General features: G+C 42.6%; 1 protein-coding gene across 5 annotated transcripts in view; it reads right to left on the reverse strand.

Annotated features, from left to right (window-relative positions):
- The window catches only part of scel (sciellin), a 32,620-nt gene that overhangs the window by 7,118 nt on the left and 11,209 nt on the right, over window positions 1-14,293 (reverse strand). For all 5 annotated transcript variants that reach the window (XM_045704359.1, XM_014163772.2, XM_014163771.2 and 2 more), the window contains 11 exons: window positions 10,765-10,800; window positions 10,436-10,483; window positions 10,322-10,354; window positions 10,149-10,196; window positions 9,864-9,938; window positions 9,706-9,777; window positions 1,786-1,854; window positions 1,539-1,604; window positions 1,381-1,428; window positions 1,112-1,180; window positions 100-150 (listed from right to left, as the gene is read on the reverse strand). In XM_045704359.1, the coding sequence (XP_045560315.1) occupies window positions 100-150; window positions 1,112-1,180; window positions 1,381-1,428; window positions 1,539-1,604; window positions 1,786-1,854; window positions 9,706-9,777; window positions 9,864-9,938; window positions 10,149-10,196; window positions 10,322-10,354; window positions 10,436-10,483; window positions 10,765-10,800 (615 nt within the window). The remainder of the gene's footprint in view (window positions 1-99; window positions 151-1,111; window positions 1,181-1,380; window positions 1,429-1,538; window positions 1,605-1,785; window positions 1,855-9,705; window positions 9,778-9,863; window positions 9,939-10,148; window positions 10,197-10,321; window positions 10,355-10,435; window positions 10,484-10,764; window positions 10,801-14,293) is intronic.

Raw genomic sequence — 14,293 nt, forward strand, 5'->3', positions numbered from 1 at the left:
ATACATTTTGGCTACTCACCTCACACACAGATAATGAACTGTTACTAATATTGAGAAGTATTTTGCTGAAATCGATTTTATTAAATCAGTAAAACTTACCCTTTGGGGCTGTCCACAGTGACAACTTCTTTATTGGTGATGGTTGTAGTGCTGTAAGTATAAACAATGGAAATAATATGCTCAGTTTGAGTTGATCTACAAATATCACATGATGAAACCAATTTTTATGATCAGAAATGTTATATACTGTGGACCACTTGAGTGTTCGGATGATAATAATGTTTAGCTTTAATAATGTTTACATACAATTTTACCAACTTTATATGTATTATACTGCGGCTTGTCATCCTCCAGACCCTCCTAAAAGTCTTAAATTAAGGCGCCTGTCTCGGTTAGCTGTGTCTTGCACACTTCTGTGGAGATCCTCATACAGTTTGCCGTTCTGCTCTGCTTTCTTAATCAGTCATCCTCCAGCGTTGATATCCAACCCTCTGCCTCATCTAGCCTCTGTAATACGCCCAATACATTTTCTTGCATATCCATCTGAGATTGCATGACCTGAGAAACATTCGATTCAAGAATAGTGCTGACTCTACCCATTTCTTCCATGGCCTTCTGTAGGGATGATTGCAAGGCCGACAATGAGCTGGGTTCTATGTTCTGCGTGTTCAAGGTCATGCTTGCTGAAGTGCTAGCAACAGAGCTAGCCCTGTTAGACGCTGCGCTAGCGATTGTGCTACATGCTACATACGTGCTGAAGCTGAATTCAACACAGACATTGTTGAAATACTTTGATAAAACAAATAAAAATAACTTTCCCCTCAAAAACAATGATAGTAAATTGACAATTTTATCGAACTTTGAGGAAATTGGGAGGGTTTTATCTGGAGGCTCCTTTCAGACAGCCACCTTGCTTCGCAGCATCACGTCTCAATATTGAATAATATAGATTATTCTAGCTTGTACTGAATTAAATGTATTATATTACACAGGTACTGTAGGAGTTTATTGGATTCAACAGACTTTTTAGTGAACCTTTCAAGTTCAATACAGAGGGCAGTATCCTGCAGTATCTGGAATAACATGAACACCTCCCCAAGGGAGACCTTACCTGTCAGGGGAGGAGTAGCGAGCGATTATGGTTGTCGGCAGGAGAGTATCAAAGAGGTCATCCTCGGTCCTGTGAAGATTATACTTATACTGTAATTATATGCATTACAATAGTAAATTATGTTCAATGTCAACACCGTTATAACAATTTGAAACCGAAGTCATTATCGTTAGCTAAATGGATTTTTGCACCAAACGTATTTGACAGAAGGGACAATATGAAAATAATGGACCAATCCAAGGCCTTCAATTGAAGGTCAGTATGCTTACTTTGAGGAAGTCCCCCTTGGGGTAGTGGGGGGTTTCTTGCTGCCATCTCTGAATGAAAAGGAATGTGTTTTTAGGGAAATATAGTATTTCATTACGGTTTTGCAAAAGTCGTTCACATTGTGTGTTTATGTTTAGTGCATATCGCTGCTCAAACTCACCCATAAGTGCTTTCCTTTTTAGTGGTTTTCAGTGTCACAGTATCTGTTTTGGAGACACTTGTCGTGCTTGAAGAACATGGAAGAAATGGATCAATATGTTGACCAATATTCATCAATATTCCTACACTAGTTCATTGGTGTATGTGGACACGACCAAATCAAGTAGGTATGTGAAAGTTTTTTAATCGCCTTCTAAAATCTTTTAAATAATGTGAATGTTTTATCTATTGTTAAACAAAGATCTTACCTGTCTGGGATCAAGTATTCAGTTTTGACGGATGTTGGTATCAGACTACTGACTAACTGATCCTCAGTCCTGCCAAGATAACAGTAACTAATTTATTATTAACCAGATACTGCATGGATTGAATTTATTATATTGTTTGGAGATTATACAGACATACAGTATAGCACATGTTACACATCCTATGTTATTGTGTCACTATGAGCCTTGTCAAGCCTGATTTTACACTTTGGGGGTGGTCACTTTGACTTCTCACTCACTTATGGCTTTGAAGGTGGTGTTCTATGTAAAGAATATGTAACTGTTACCGCTACCATTACCCGTTACCATTGCAGTTACATTACTGTTACTGTTACTGTTGCATTGTTACTGTTACTGTTGAGTTCTTTCTGTTACTGTTAAATCTCTGCAAGATTTACTACAGCTGGGGAGGGGGGGTTCTAAGCTGACAAGATTTTTTTTGGGGGGGGCACACGGGTAGCTTGGCCAGGCCAGGGAAGATCCGTAAGCCAGCTACCCGTGACTACAGGGAGGTGCAATTGAGGTGGAGGGCGCCATGTTACGCTGTGGTACGCACCATCTCGCCGATACGGACGCACAGCCCAGTTCGCCCAGTACCAGCGCCCCGCAGGTGCCAGGGCAAGGGGTGCATCGAGCCGGAAGGGGTGATGCCAACCCTACAATCAAGACCGCCAGCGCGCCATTTCGGTCCGGTGTTTCCCGCCAGACGCACTAGCATGGAGGTGCATGTCTCCAGGCTGGCACGTCCTATACCAGCCCCACGCATCAGGAGTCTAGTGTGTCAACCCAGCCTCGCCAGTCAACAGTCACCAGAGCTGCCCGCCATTCAACAGTCGCCAGAGCTGCCCGCCAGTCAACAGTCGCCAGAGCTGCCCGCCAGTCAACAGTCGCCAGAGCTGCCCGCCAGTCAACAGTCGTCAGAGCTGCCCGCCAGTCAACAGTCGTCAGAGCTGCCCGCCAGTCAACAGTCGTCAGAGCTGCCCGCCAGTCAACAGTCGTCAGAGCTGCCCGCCAGTCAACAGTCGTCAGAGCTGCCCGCCAGTCAACAGTCGCCAGAGAGGTCAGACTGCGCTGAACTGCCGGAGTGGCCAGACTGCGCTGAACTGCCGGAGTGGCCAGACTGCGCTGAACTGCCGGAGTGGCCAGACTGCGCTGAACTGCCGGAGTGGCCAGACTGCGCTGAACTGCCGGAGTGGCCAGACTGCGCTGAACTGCCAGAGTGGCCAGACTGCGCTGAACTGCCAGAGTGGCCAGACTGCGCTGAACTGCCAGAGTGGCCAGACTGCGCTGAACTGCCAGAGTGGCCAGACTGCGCTGAACTGCCAGAGTGGCCAGACTGCCCTGAACTGCCAGAGCGGCCTGCCCGGATCTGCCAGGGTGCCCTGCCTGCCCTCCAGCCCAGCCCGAGGGGCCCTCCTGCTCTCCGGCCCAGCCCGAGGGGCCCTCCTGCCCTCCGGCCCAGCCCGAGGGGCCCTCCTGCCCTCCGGCCCAGCCCGAGGGGCCCTCCTGCCCTCCGGCCCAGCCCGAGGGGCCCTCCTGCCCTCCGGCCCAGCCCGAGGGGCCCTCCTGCCCTCCGGCCCAGCCCGAGTGGCTCTCCAGTCCTCCGGTCCAGCCCGAGTGGCTCTCCAGTCCTCCGGTCCAGCCCGAGTGGCTCTCCAGTCCTCCGGTCCAGCCCGAGTGGTCTGTCTGCCAGGGTCAGCCCGAGTGGCCCGTCTGCCCGGCGCAGCTATCGGCGCCACCAAAGTGGGTGACGCCGAAGGTGGAGCGAGGTCCACGTCCTGCACCTGAGCCACCTCCAGGATAGGTGGGTTGGGGAGGGAGGGTGTAGCACAGTGCCGTCGGTGACGGCAGCCACCCTCCCTTCCCTCCCTTATTGTTTAGGGGTTCTTTTTTGTTGGGGTATTGGGGATTTTCTTGTGTGTTCTTTTTTTAGGTGCATCCCGGGGTCTGCACCTTGAGGGGGGGGGTACTGTCACGTCCTGACCAGTAGAGGGTGTAGTTGGGTCAGGACGTGGCAGAAGGGAGTGTGTGTTTTTTATTGTTTCATTGATTTTGGCCGTGTGACTTCCAATCAAGCACAGCTGTAGAGGGTTGTGGTTGATTGGGAGTCACACATAAGGAGCATGTTTTTCCTTTGGGTTTTGTGGGTAATTGTTTCTTGTTTAGTGTGTTTGCACCTGACAGGACTGTTGGCTGTCAGTTTCCTTGTTTTGTTTGTTATAGTGTTCTTTCTAATTAAATTGAAAGATGAATACTAACTCCGCTGCATTTTGGTCCATTCCTGAAGACAGCCCTTACAGATGGTCATACAATGGATCATTCAGCTATTTGATTTAGAATTCTAGGACCCCTTTAGGTATAAAAAAAGTAAACAAATTATTTCATAAAATATTGAATTTGGCCTTCACTACCATAGTGCATAGAAATGCATCGAATAACAAATTCAAAAATGGCAAAAGAATCTTAAACCTGTTAGGGCTAGGGGGCAGTATTGACACGGCTGGATAAAAAACATACCCGATTTAATCTGGTTACCACTCCTACCCAGTAACTAGAATATGCATATACTTATTACATATGGATAGAAAACACCCTAAATTTTCTAAAACTGTTTGAATGGTGTCTGTGAGTATAACAGAACTCAAATGGCAGGTCAAAACCTGAGAGATTCCTTTACAGGAAGTGGCCTGTCTGAGCATTTCTTGAACTTCTGTTCCATCTCTATCATTTACTAAGGATCTCTGCTCTAACGTGACACTTCCCACGTCGTCCATAGGCGCTCAGAGCCCGGGAAAAAACAGAATGTCGTCATTCCAGCCCCAGGCTGAAACACATTATCGTCTTTCTCAAGTGGCCGATCAAGGGACACGGGTTTATGCGCGTGACCCCGACCGCCCCCGCTTTTGGGATTTTTTCCTCTGTTTGCCGAAAAGGAGATTCCCTGTCGGAATATTATCGCTTTTCTACGAGAAAAGTGTCGTAAAAATTGATTTTAAACAGCGGTTGACATGCTTCGAAGTACGGTAATGGAATATTTAGAATTTTATTGTCACGAATTGCGCCATGCGCGTGACACTTCTTTACTATTTCGGATAGTGTCTGGAACGCACGAACAAAACGCCGCTATTCGGATATAACGATGGATTATTTTGGACCAAACCAACATTTGTTATTGAAGTAGCAGTCCTGGGTGTGTATTCTGACGAAGACAACAAAAGGTAATCAAACTTTTATAATAGTAAATATGATTATGGTGAGTGCTAAACTTGCCGGGTGTCTAAATAGCGAGCCCGTGAAGCCTGGGCTATGTACTTAGAATATTGCAAAATGTGCTTTCACCAAAAAGCTATTTTAAAATCGGACATATCGAGTGCATAGAGGAGGTCTGTATCTATAATTCTTAAAATAATTGTTATGCTTTTTGTGAACGTTTATCGTGAGTAATTTAGTAAAATGTTAGCGAATTCCCCGGAAGTTTGCGGGGGTATGCTAGTTCTGAACGTCACATGCTAATGTAAAAAGCTGGTTTTTGATATAAATATGAACTTGATTGAACAAAACATGCATGTATTGTATAACATAATGTCCTAGGGTTGTCATCTGATGAAGATCATCAAAGGTGAGTGCTGCATTTAGCTGTCTTCTGGGTTTTGGTGACATTATATGCTGGCTTGAAAAATGGGTGTCTGATTATTTCTGGCTTGGTACTCTGCTGACATAATCTAATGTTTTGCTTTCGTTGTAAAGCCTTTTTGAAATCGGACAGTGTGGTTAGATTAACGAGAGTCTTGTCTTTAAATAGCTGTAAAATAGTCATATGTTTGAGAAATTGAAGTAATAGGATTTTTAACGTTTTGAAAATCGCGCCACAGGCTGCCAGTGGCTGTTACGTAGGTGGGACGAATTCGTCCCGCCTAGCCCAGAGAGGTTATAAAGGGCTACGGTTTTTGGAGTGTCTGTCCTATATCTAGGAGATATAAGAAAGCTCAGGAAATATATATATATATATATATACAGTGGGGGGAAAAAGTATTTGATCCCCTGATGATTTTGTACGTTTGCCCACTTACAAAGAAATGATCAGTCTATAATTTTAATGGTAGATTTATATGAACAGTGAGAGACAGAAAAACAAAAAAAAATCCAGAAAAACGCATGTCAAAAATGTTATAAAATGATTTGCATTTTAATGAGGGAAATAAGTATTTGACCCCTCTGCAAAACATGACTTAGTACTTGGTTGCAAAACCCTTGTTGGCAATCACAGAAGTCAGACATTTCTTGTAGTTTACAATTTAGTCATTTAGCAGACGCTCTAATCCAGAGCGACTTAGAGTAGTGAATGCATACATTTCATTTCATGCATTTTTTGGGGGGGTATTGGCCCCCCGTGGGAATCAAACCCACAACCCTGGAGCTCTACCAACTGAGCCACAGCGAAGACTAGTTGGCCACCAGGTTTGCACACATCTCAGGAGGGATTTTGTCCCACTCCTCTTTGCAGATCTTCTCCAAGTCATTAAGGTTTCGAGGCTGACGTTTGGCAACTCGAACCTTCAGCTCCCTCCACAGATTTTCTATGGGATTAAGGTCTGGAGACTGGCTAGGCCACTCCAGGACCTTAATGTGCTTCTTCTTGAGCCACTCCTTTGTTGCCTTGGCCGTGTGTTTTGGGTCATTGTCATGCTGGAATACCCATCCGTGACCCATTTTCAATACCCTGGCTGAGGGAAGGAGGTTCTCACCCAAGATTTGACGGTACATGGCCCCGTCCATCGTCCCTTTGATGCGGTGAAGTTGTCCTGTCCCCTTAGCAGAAAAACACCTCCAAATCATAATGTTTCCACCTCCATGTTTGACGATGGAGATGGTGTTCTTGGGGTCATAGGCAGCATTCCTCCTCCTCCAAACACGGCAAGTTGAGTTGATGTCAAAGAGCTCCATTTTGGTCTCATCTGACCACAACACTTTCACCAGTTGTCCTCTGAGTCATTCAGATGTTCATTGGCAAACTTCAGATGGGCATGTATATGTATTCTTGAGCAGTGGAACCTTGTGGGTGCTGCAGGATTTCAGTCCTTCACGGCATAGTGTTACCAATTGTTTTCTTGGTGACTATGGTCCCAGCTGCCTTGAGATCATTGACAAGATCCTCCCGTGTTGTTCTGGGCTGATTTCTCACCGTTCTCATGATCATTGCAACTCCACGAGGTGAGATCTTGTATGGAGCCCCAGACCGAGGGATATTGACAGTTCTTTTGTGTTTCTTCCATTTGCAAATAATCGCACTAAATGTTGTCACCTTCTCACCAAGCTGCTTGGCGATGGTCTTGTAGCCCATTCCAGCCTTGTGTAGGTCTACAATCTTGTCCCTGACATCCTTGGAGAGCTCTTTGGTCTTGGCCATGGTGGAGAGTTTGGAATCTGATTGATTGATTGCTTCTGTGGACAGGTGTCTTTTTTACAGGTAACAAGCTGTGGTTAGGAGCACTCCCTTTAAGAGTGTGCTCCTAATCTCAGCTCATTACCTGTATAAAAGACACCTGGGAGCCAGAAATCTTAAAAACATGCGTTTTTAATGGATATTTTTGTTGTTATTCTGTCTCTCACTGTTCAAATAAACGTACCATTAAAATTATAGACTGATTCTTTCTTTGTCAGTGGGCAAACGTACAAAATCAGCAGAGGATCAAATACTTTTTTCCCCCACTGTGTATATATATATATATAGTATTTGATCCCCTGCTGATATATATATATCCGGCCGTGATTGGGAGTCCCATTAGGCGGTGTACAATTGGTCCAGCGTCGTCCGGGTTTGGCCAGGGTAGGCCGTCATTGTAAATAAGAATTTGTTCTTAACTGACTTGCCTAGTTAAATAAAGGTTAATAGACTAACGAGTTTCAGAAGAAAGGTCTTTGTTTCTGGCCATCTTGAGCCTGTAATTGAACCCACAAATGCTGATGCTCGACACACTCAACTGGTCTAAATAAGGCCAGTTTTATTGCTTTGTTAATCAGACCAATATTTTTCAGCTGTGCTAACATAATTGCAAAAGGGTTTTCTAATGATCAATTAGCCTTTTAAAATGATAAACGTGGATTAGCTAACACAACATGCCATTGGAACACAGGAGTGATGGTTGCTGATAATGGGCCTCTGTACGCCTATGTAGATATTCCATAAAAAATCTGCCATTTCCAGCTACAATAGTCATTTACAACATTAACAATGTCTACACTGTATTTCTGATCAATTTGATGTGAAAAAATTTGTTTTTCTTTCAAAAACAAGGACATTTCTAAGTGACCCCAAACTGTTGAACAGTAGTGTATATGATTTTGTTTCACACATATTTTACTTATTTTTTGGGTTAGGCATAAAACTACCTCCATAATTCCATTACATTTTTATACCGGTACTGATTACCTTCAGATGTTTCCCATGACACATCGTGTTCGTGAGAATTTCCCCTTTCCACAGTGTGGTCCCAGTAGTTTGTAACCCAAACGGTTCGGACGCTACAAACAGAAGTTGGCACATCGACGCTACAGACGTTTCATGAGAAGACCAATTTTCATGGTCTAACGAACACTGCTGTAGCTTAGCCACCTTCCACCGCACATGCGGAAGGCCACAATAGATGGATTTGGTAGATTGAGACACAGTCCATGCAAAAAACAGATAAAGTATCTCCAGATTAAATTGACGGATTTTGATGGGGAATTTCTTATTATGTTACTTAGATTGACGCACCGGTGCGTCAAAAGACTCTAAGGGGGATAATTATTATGTCATTATGAGCCTTGTCAAGCCTGATCTTACACTTTGGGGGTGGTCACTTTGACAAAATACAATTACAAAATAATATAAAGATCAAGTGTACCAAAATAAACTACAAAATATATTTAATTAAAATACAAGTATATTGTATTTAAAAAATATGTGTATTTTAATTAACAGCAACAGCATTCTCAGTATGGCCTTGAAGGTGGTGAGTAGGGTGTCTTATGTAATTCATTTGGACAAATCATGATTTCACAGGTGCTCACATCTTTTGAATTTCAGAAGGGGACATTTGGCCCATCGACTCACCAAAAACGGGCTGAGAGTTTTTGTTTAGAGCGTTAGAGAGGACACTACTTCGCTTGTTAGACACGTCACCCCCCAGAACTAAATCCTGCATCTAACGCAATTACGCAAACACTACAGAACGGTACTTCAAAGCTTCACTCTACAGTAGATGTTGCATGTCTGTCTACAGCCCTGCTGCCAGCTCTGTCACCAGTCTGCCTACCACTGACATGATAAGACATCATCTTAGATGCAGCAGGGAAAAGAAAATACCACTGGGGGTAAAAAGAAAAAGTGTGTGTGCTCGTATATCTGTCTCTGTATGGGAAGCTGCAGCAGGAACATGATTGCATGATCAATGGGCCTGTCTGGGTCCTCTGCCAACACAAGTAAACATATTCTCACTGCAATCCCTCACAGACCTATCACAGGCTTCTTATATATAGCATAATGGTTATTTATAGTACAGGCCATAGATGTTTTAATACTGTGTTGTATTAAGATTACTTAATTCGTCAATTGTACACAAGGTCTAACCGAATTTTGACTTGTCCCAACCCCTCCGAAAGATACCCACACATATACAGGTTGAAGAGGTTGGAGCAGAGGGCTGCCACACTGGGTACCCGTGGAGCAGTAGTTGTGGGGGGTTAAGCTTGCTCAAGGGCATAAAATAGCATTTAGGATTTTGATACAGCAAGCCTTTGCCAGCACTTCCCGAAAGATTTTTCCAACCTGGATTCAAACTGGCAACCCTCCCGTTCCTGGCTCACCTCTCTAACCACTAGACTATCTGCCACCCCTATTTTCAAAGGGTGCGGTTTTACCCTTTTCTGGAGCTGAAGACCCGATCGGTGAAGCGCTCAGTGTTGGTGGTGGGCGATTTCACAACTGGGGATCTGTAAACAGAACCAAGAATGTTTATGTCCATCCTTTGATGGGGAATAGTAAAGATAAACCAGGTGTGCGTATGTAAATGTCATACCTGCTCACACTCTGGCTTGTGGAGATGGTAGTCTCCGTAGTTGTTCCACCTTTGGTGGTGGTAGTTGTTGTGGTGCTGAAGGAATGAATTCAACAGAATATCAAAACATTAAAATGTTACTGTGTCACCTTTGATTGCAATACGTTTATAAAGGTGGTGAATAAACTTGGCCACGGCTCCCTTGCATAAGAGATGACTAGCTTGCCCCCCCCCATTCCAAAAAAAGGAATAATAGAAACAGAATAAAAGCACTCATATTTTTTAAGTGTAAAACTGTTGATCTACCTTGTTTTCTTAGGTTTCTCTGTGACTGTTGTTTTAGAGACAGTCGTTCTGTAATGACATTACATTAGTAGAGGCTGAATATGAGACATTTCATGGATAATACATTTTATTACACAAACTATTCAGTATTGCACAAGCACAACTGGGATTCATTATCATATAGGGTCACCTACGTCTTGAGACCATCTGACTTTGGTGGTGAGGTACTGTAACAAACAAAAGACAGAATCTTTCACAACAGCTAAATATCCACTTGCAGAACAATTCTGTTCATATTCAAACATTACCTTCTTGTGTAGGATGTGCTAGAACGTCCATAAGTTGAAGGCAGGGTGCTACATCAAAAGGGGAAATTCCATTTTATTAACACTAATATAACTGCTAACTGAGTGGACAAAATTTGGGCATGGGTGTCATAATTGTGTAATTTTCTGGTTGGAATCAGTTTTTCTGGTTAAAGTGATGTCAGCTAACCAGATTATAACCAGGTAAAGACATATTTTTCAAGTTTACAACCTGACCATTGCGTCTTTTCAAGCAATTTTGCCTACTGGGAACATATTACTGCAACAAGTAAAGGTGTGAGTTCTGTAAAGGAGGAGAAAAGCCTACTGACCTGCCCTTGCTCAATTCATCCTGACTCCCACCAAATCTGCAACCAGTCAGATGAGTTTTAGAGTGCATATCATCAGTCAGTGCAGGTATTCACCCCCCCCCACATTACAAAGTGGGATTGAAATGGATTTATTTGTGATTTATTTCTATAAATAATTATATAAATGTTTACAAATTAATAAAAAATGTATAACTAAAATGTCTTGGTTCTGTAAGTATTCACCCCCTTTGTTATGGCAAGCCTAAATAAGTTCAGGAGTCAAAATGTGCTTAACAAATCATATAATAAGTTGCATGGACTCACTCTGTGTTCAATAATAGTGTTTAGCATGATTTTTGAATGACTACCCCATCTTTGTACCCCACACATACAATTATCTGTAAGGTCCCTCGGTCGACCTATGTATTTAGAGCACAGATTCAACCTCAAAGACCAGGGAGATTTTCCAATGCCTCACAAAGAAGGGCACCGATAAAAATAAAAAAAATAAATAAAAAAAAGCAGAGACTGAATATCCCTTTGAGCATGGTAAAGTTATTAGTTAGGCTTTAGATGGTGTACCAATACAGTCAGTCAATACAGAGATACAGGCGTCCCTCCTAACTGAGTTGACACAGAGGAAGGAAACCGCTCAGGAATTCCACCATGAGGCCAATGGTGATTTTAAAACAGGTTCAGAGTTTAATGGCTGTGATGGGAGAAAACTGAGTGTGGATCAACAACATCGTAGTTACTCCACAATACTAACCTAGGACTAAGGACTAAGTGAATAGAAGGAAGCCAATATAGAATAAAAAATATTCCAAAACATGCATCGTGTTTGCAACAACGCACTAAAGTAATACTCCAAGACATCACTGAGTACCACTCCCCATATTTTCAAGCATGGTTATGGCTGCATCATTTAATTTCTTTTTTTTTTACTTTTTGGATTATGTATGTATTGTTAGGTATTACTGCACTGTTAGAGCTAGAAACACAACCATTTCGCTATCCCTGTGATAGCATCTACAAATCTACAGTTGAAGTCGGAAGTTTACATACACTTATGTTGATGTCATTAAAACTTGTTTTTCAACCGCTCCAAAAATGTCTTGTTAACAAACTATAGTTTTGGCAAGTCGGTTAGGACATCTACTTTGTGCATGACACAAGTAATTGTTCCAACAATTGTTTACAGACAGATTATTTCACTTATAATTCACTGTATCACAATTCCAGTGGGTCAAAAGTTTACATACACTAAGTTGACTGTGCCTTTAAACAGTGTGGAAAATTCCAGAAAATTATGTCATGGCTTTAGAAGCTTCTGATAGGCTAATTTACATAATTTGAGTCAATTGGAGGTGTACCTGTGGATGTATTTCAAGGCCTACCTTCAAACTCAGTGCCTCTTTGCATGACATCATGGGAAAATCAAAAGAAATCAGCCAAAAACAATTGTAGACCTCCACAAGTCTGGTTCATCCTTGGGAGCAATTTCCAAATGCCTGAAGGTACCACGTTCATCTGTACAAGCAATAGTATGGAAGTATAAACACCATGGGACCACGCAGCCGTCATACCGCTGTCACGTCCTGACCAGTAATAGGGGTTATTTGTTATTGTAGTTTGGTCAGGACTTGACAGAGGGTATTTGTTTTATGTGGTTTGGGGTGGTCGTTTGTTTAGTAGGTTATTTGATTTATGTATTCCGGGGTTTTTGGGCACTGTTCCTTGTTAGTGTATTTCTATGTTCTGTCTAGTCTTTTGTATTTCTATGTTTTGTTAATTGGGGTTGGACTCTCAATTGGAGGCAGGTGTTTTCTAGTTGCCTCTGATTGAGAGTCCTATATATAGGTATGTGTTTGTTGAGTACTTTGTGGGAGATTGTTCTGTGTATAGCCTTGAGCCGTACCAGCCTGTGATTAGTCGTTGTGTTTTCTTTGTGTACGTGTTTGTTTTGGTTCTCCTTCTTATCCGTTTATAATAAAGAAGATGAGTGCACATTTCCCCGCTGCATTTTGGTCTATATCCGACGACAACCGCTACAACCGCTCAGGAAGGAGAAGCGTTCTGTCTCCTAGAGATGAACGTACTTCGGTGAGAAAAGTGCAAATCAATCCCAGAACAACAGCAAAGGACCTTGTGAAGATGCTGGAGGAAACGGGTATAAAAATATCTATATTCACAGTAAAACAAGTCCTATATCGACAAAATCTGAAAGGCCGCTCAGCAAGGAAGAAGCCACTGCTCCAAAACCGCCATAAAAAGCCAGACTACGGTTTGCAACTGCACATGGGGACAAAGATCGTACTTTTTGGAGAAATGTCCTCTGGTCTGAATAGAATTGCTTGGCCATAATGACTATCGTAATATTTGGAGGAAAAAGGGGGACGCTTGCAAGCCGAAGGATACCATCCCCACCGTGAAGCACGGGGGTGGCAGTATCATGTTGTGCTTTGCTGCAGGAGGGACTGGTGCACTTCACAAAATAGATGGCATCATGAGGTAGGAAAATGATGTGGATATATTGAAGCAACATCTCTAGACATCAGTCAGGAACTTAAAGATTGGTTGCAAATGGGTCTTCCAAATGGACAATGACTCCAAGCATACTTCCAAAGTTGTGACAAAATGGCTTAAGGAGAACAAAGTCAAGGTATTGGAGTTGCAATCACAAAGCACTGACCTCAACCCTATAAAAAATGTGTGGGCAGAACTGAAAAAGAGTGTGCAAGCAAGGAGGCCTACAAACCTGACTCAGTTACACCAGCTCTGTTAGGAGGAATGGGCCAAAATTCACCCAACTTATTGTGGGAAGCTTGTGGAAGGCAACCTGAAGTGTTTGACCCAAGTTAAACTACTTAAAGGCAATGCTACCAAATAGTAATTGAGTGTATGTAAACTTCTGACCCACTGGGAATGTGACGAAATAAATAAAAGCTGAATTAAATCATTCTCTCTACTATTATTCTGACATTTCACATTCTTAAAATAAAGTGGTGATCCTAACTGACCTAAGACAGGGAACTTTTACTAGAATGAAATGTTAGGAATTGTGAAAAACTGAGTTTAAATGTATTTATCTAAGGTGTATGTAAACTTCTGACTTCAACTGCATGTACAAGACCATGTTATGGGAATGCTTTTCTTGGCAAGAACTGGGGAGTTTTTCCAAGATAAAAAATAAACAGAATGGAGCTAAATCCTGGCAAACTCCTAGAGGAAACCTAGTTCAGTCTGCTTTCCACACTGGGAGACAAATTCACCTTTTAGCAGGACAATAATCTAAAACACAAGGCCAAATCTAAACTCAGCAAAAAAAGAAACACCCCTTTTTCAGGACCCTGTCTTTGAAAGATAATTTGTAAAAATCAAAATAACTTCACAGATCTTCATTGTAAAGGGTTTAAACACTGTTTCCCTTGCTTGTTCAATGAACCATAAACAATTAATGAACATGCACCTGTGGAACGGTCGTTAAGACACTAACAGCATACAGACGGTAGACAATTAAGGTCACAGTTATGAAAACGTAGGACACTAA

Source organism: Salmo salar, chromosome ssa21 (genome assembly GCF_905237065.1).
Source record: "Salmo salar chromosome ssa21, Ssal_v3.1, whole genome shotgun sequence".
Lineage (NCBI taxonomy): Eukaryota > Metazoa > Chordata > Actinopteri > Salmoniformes > Salmonidae > Salmo > Salmo salar.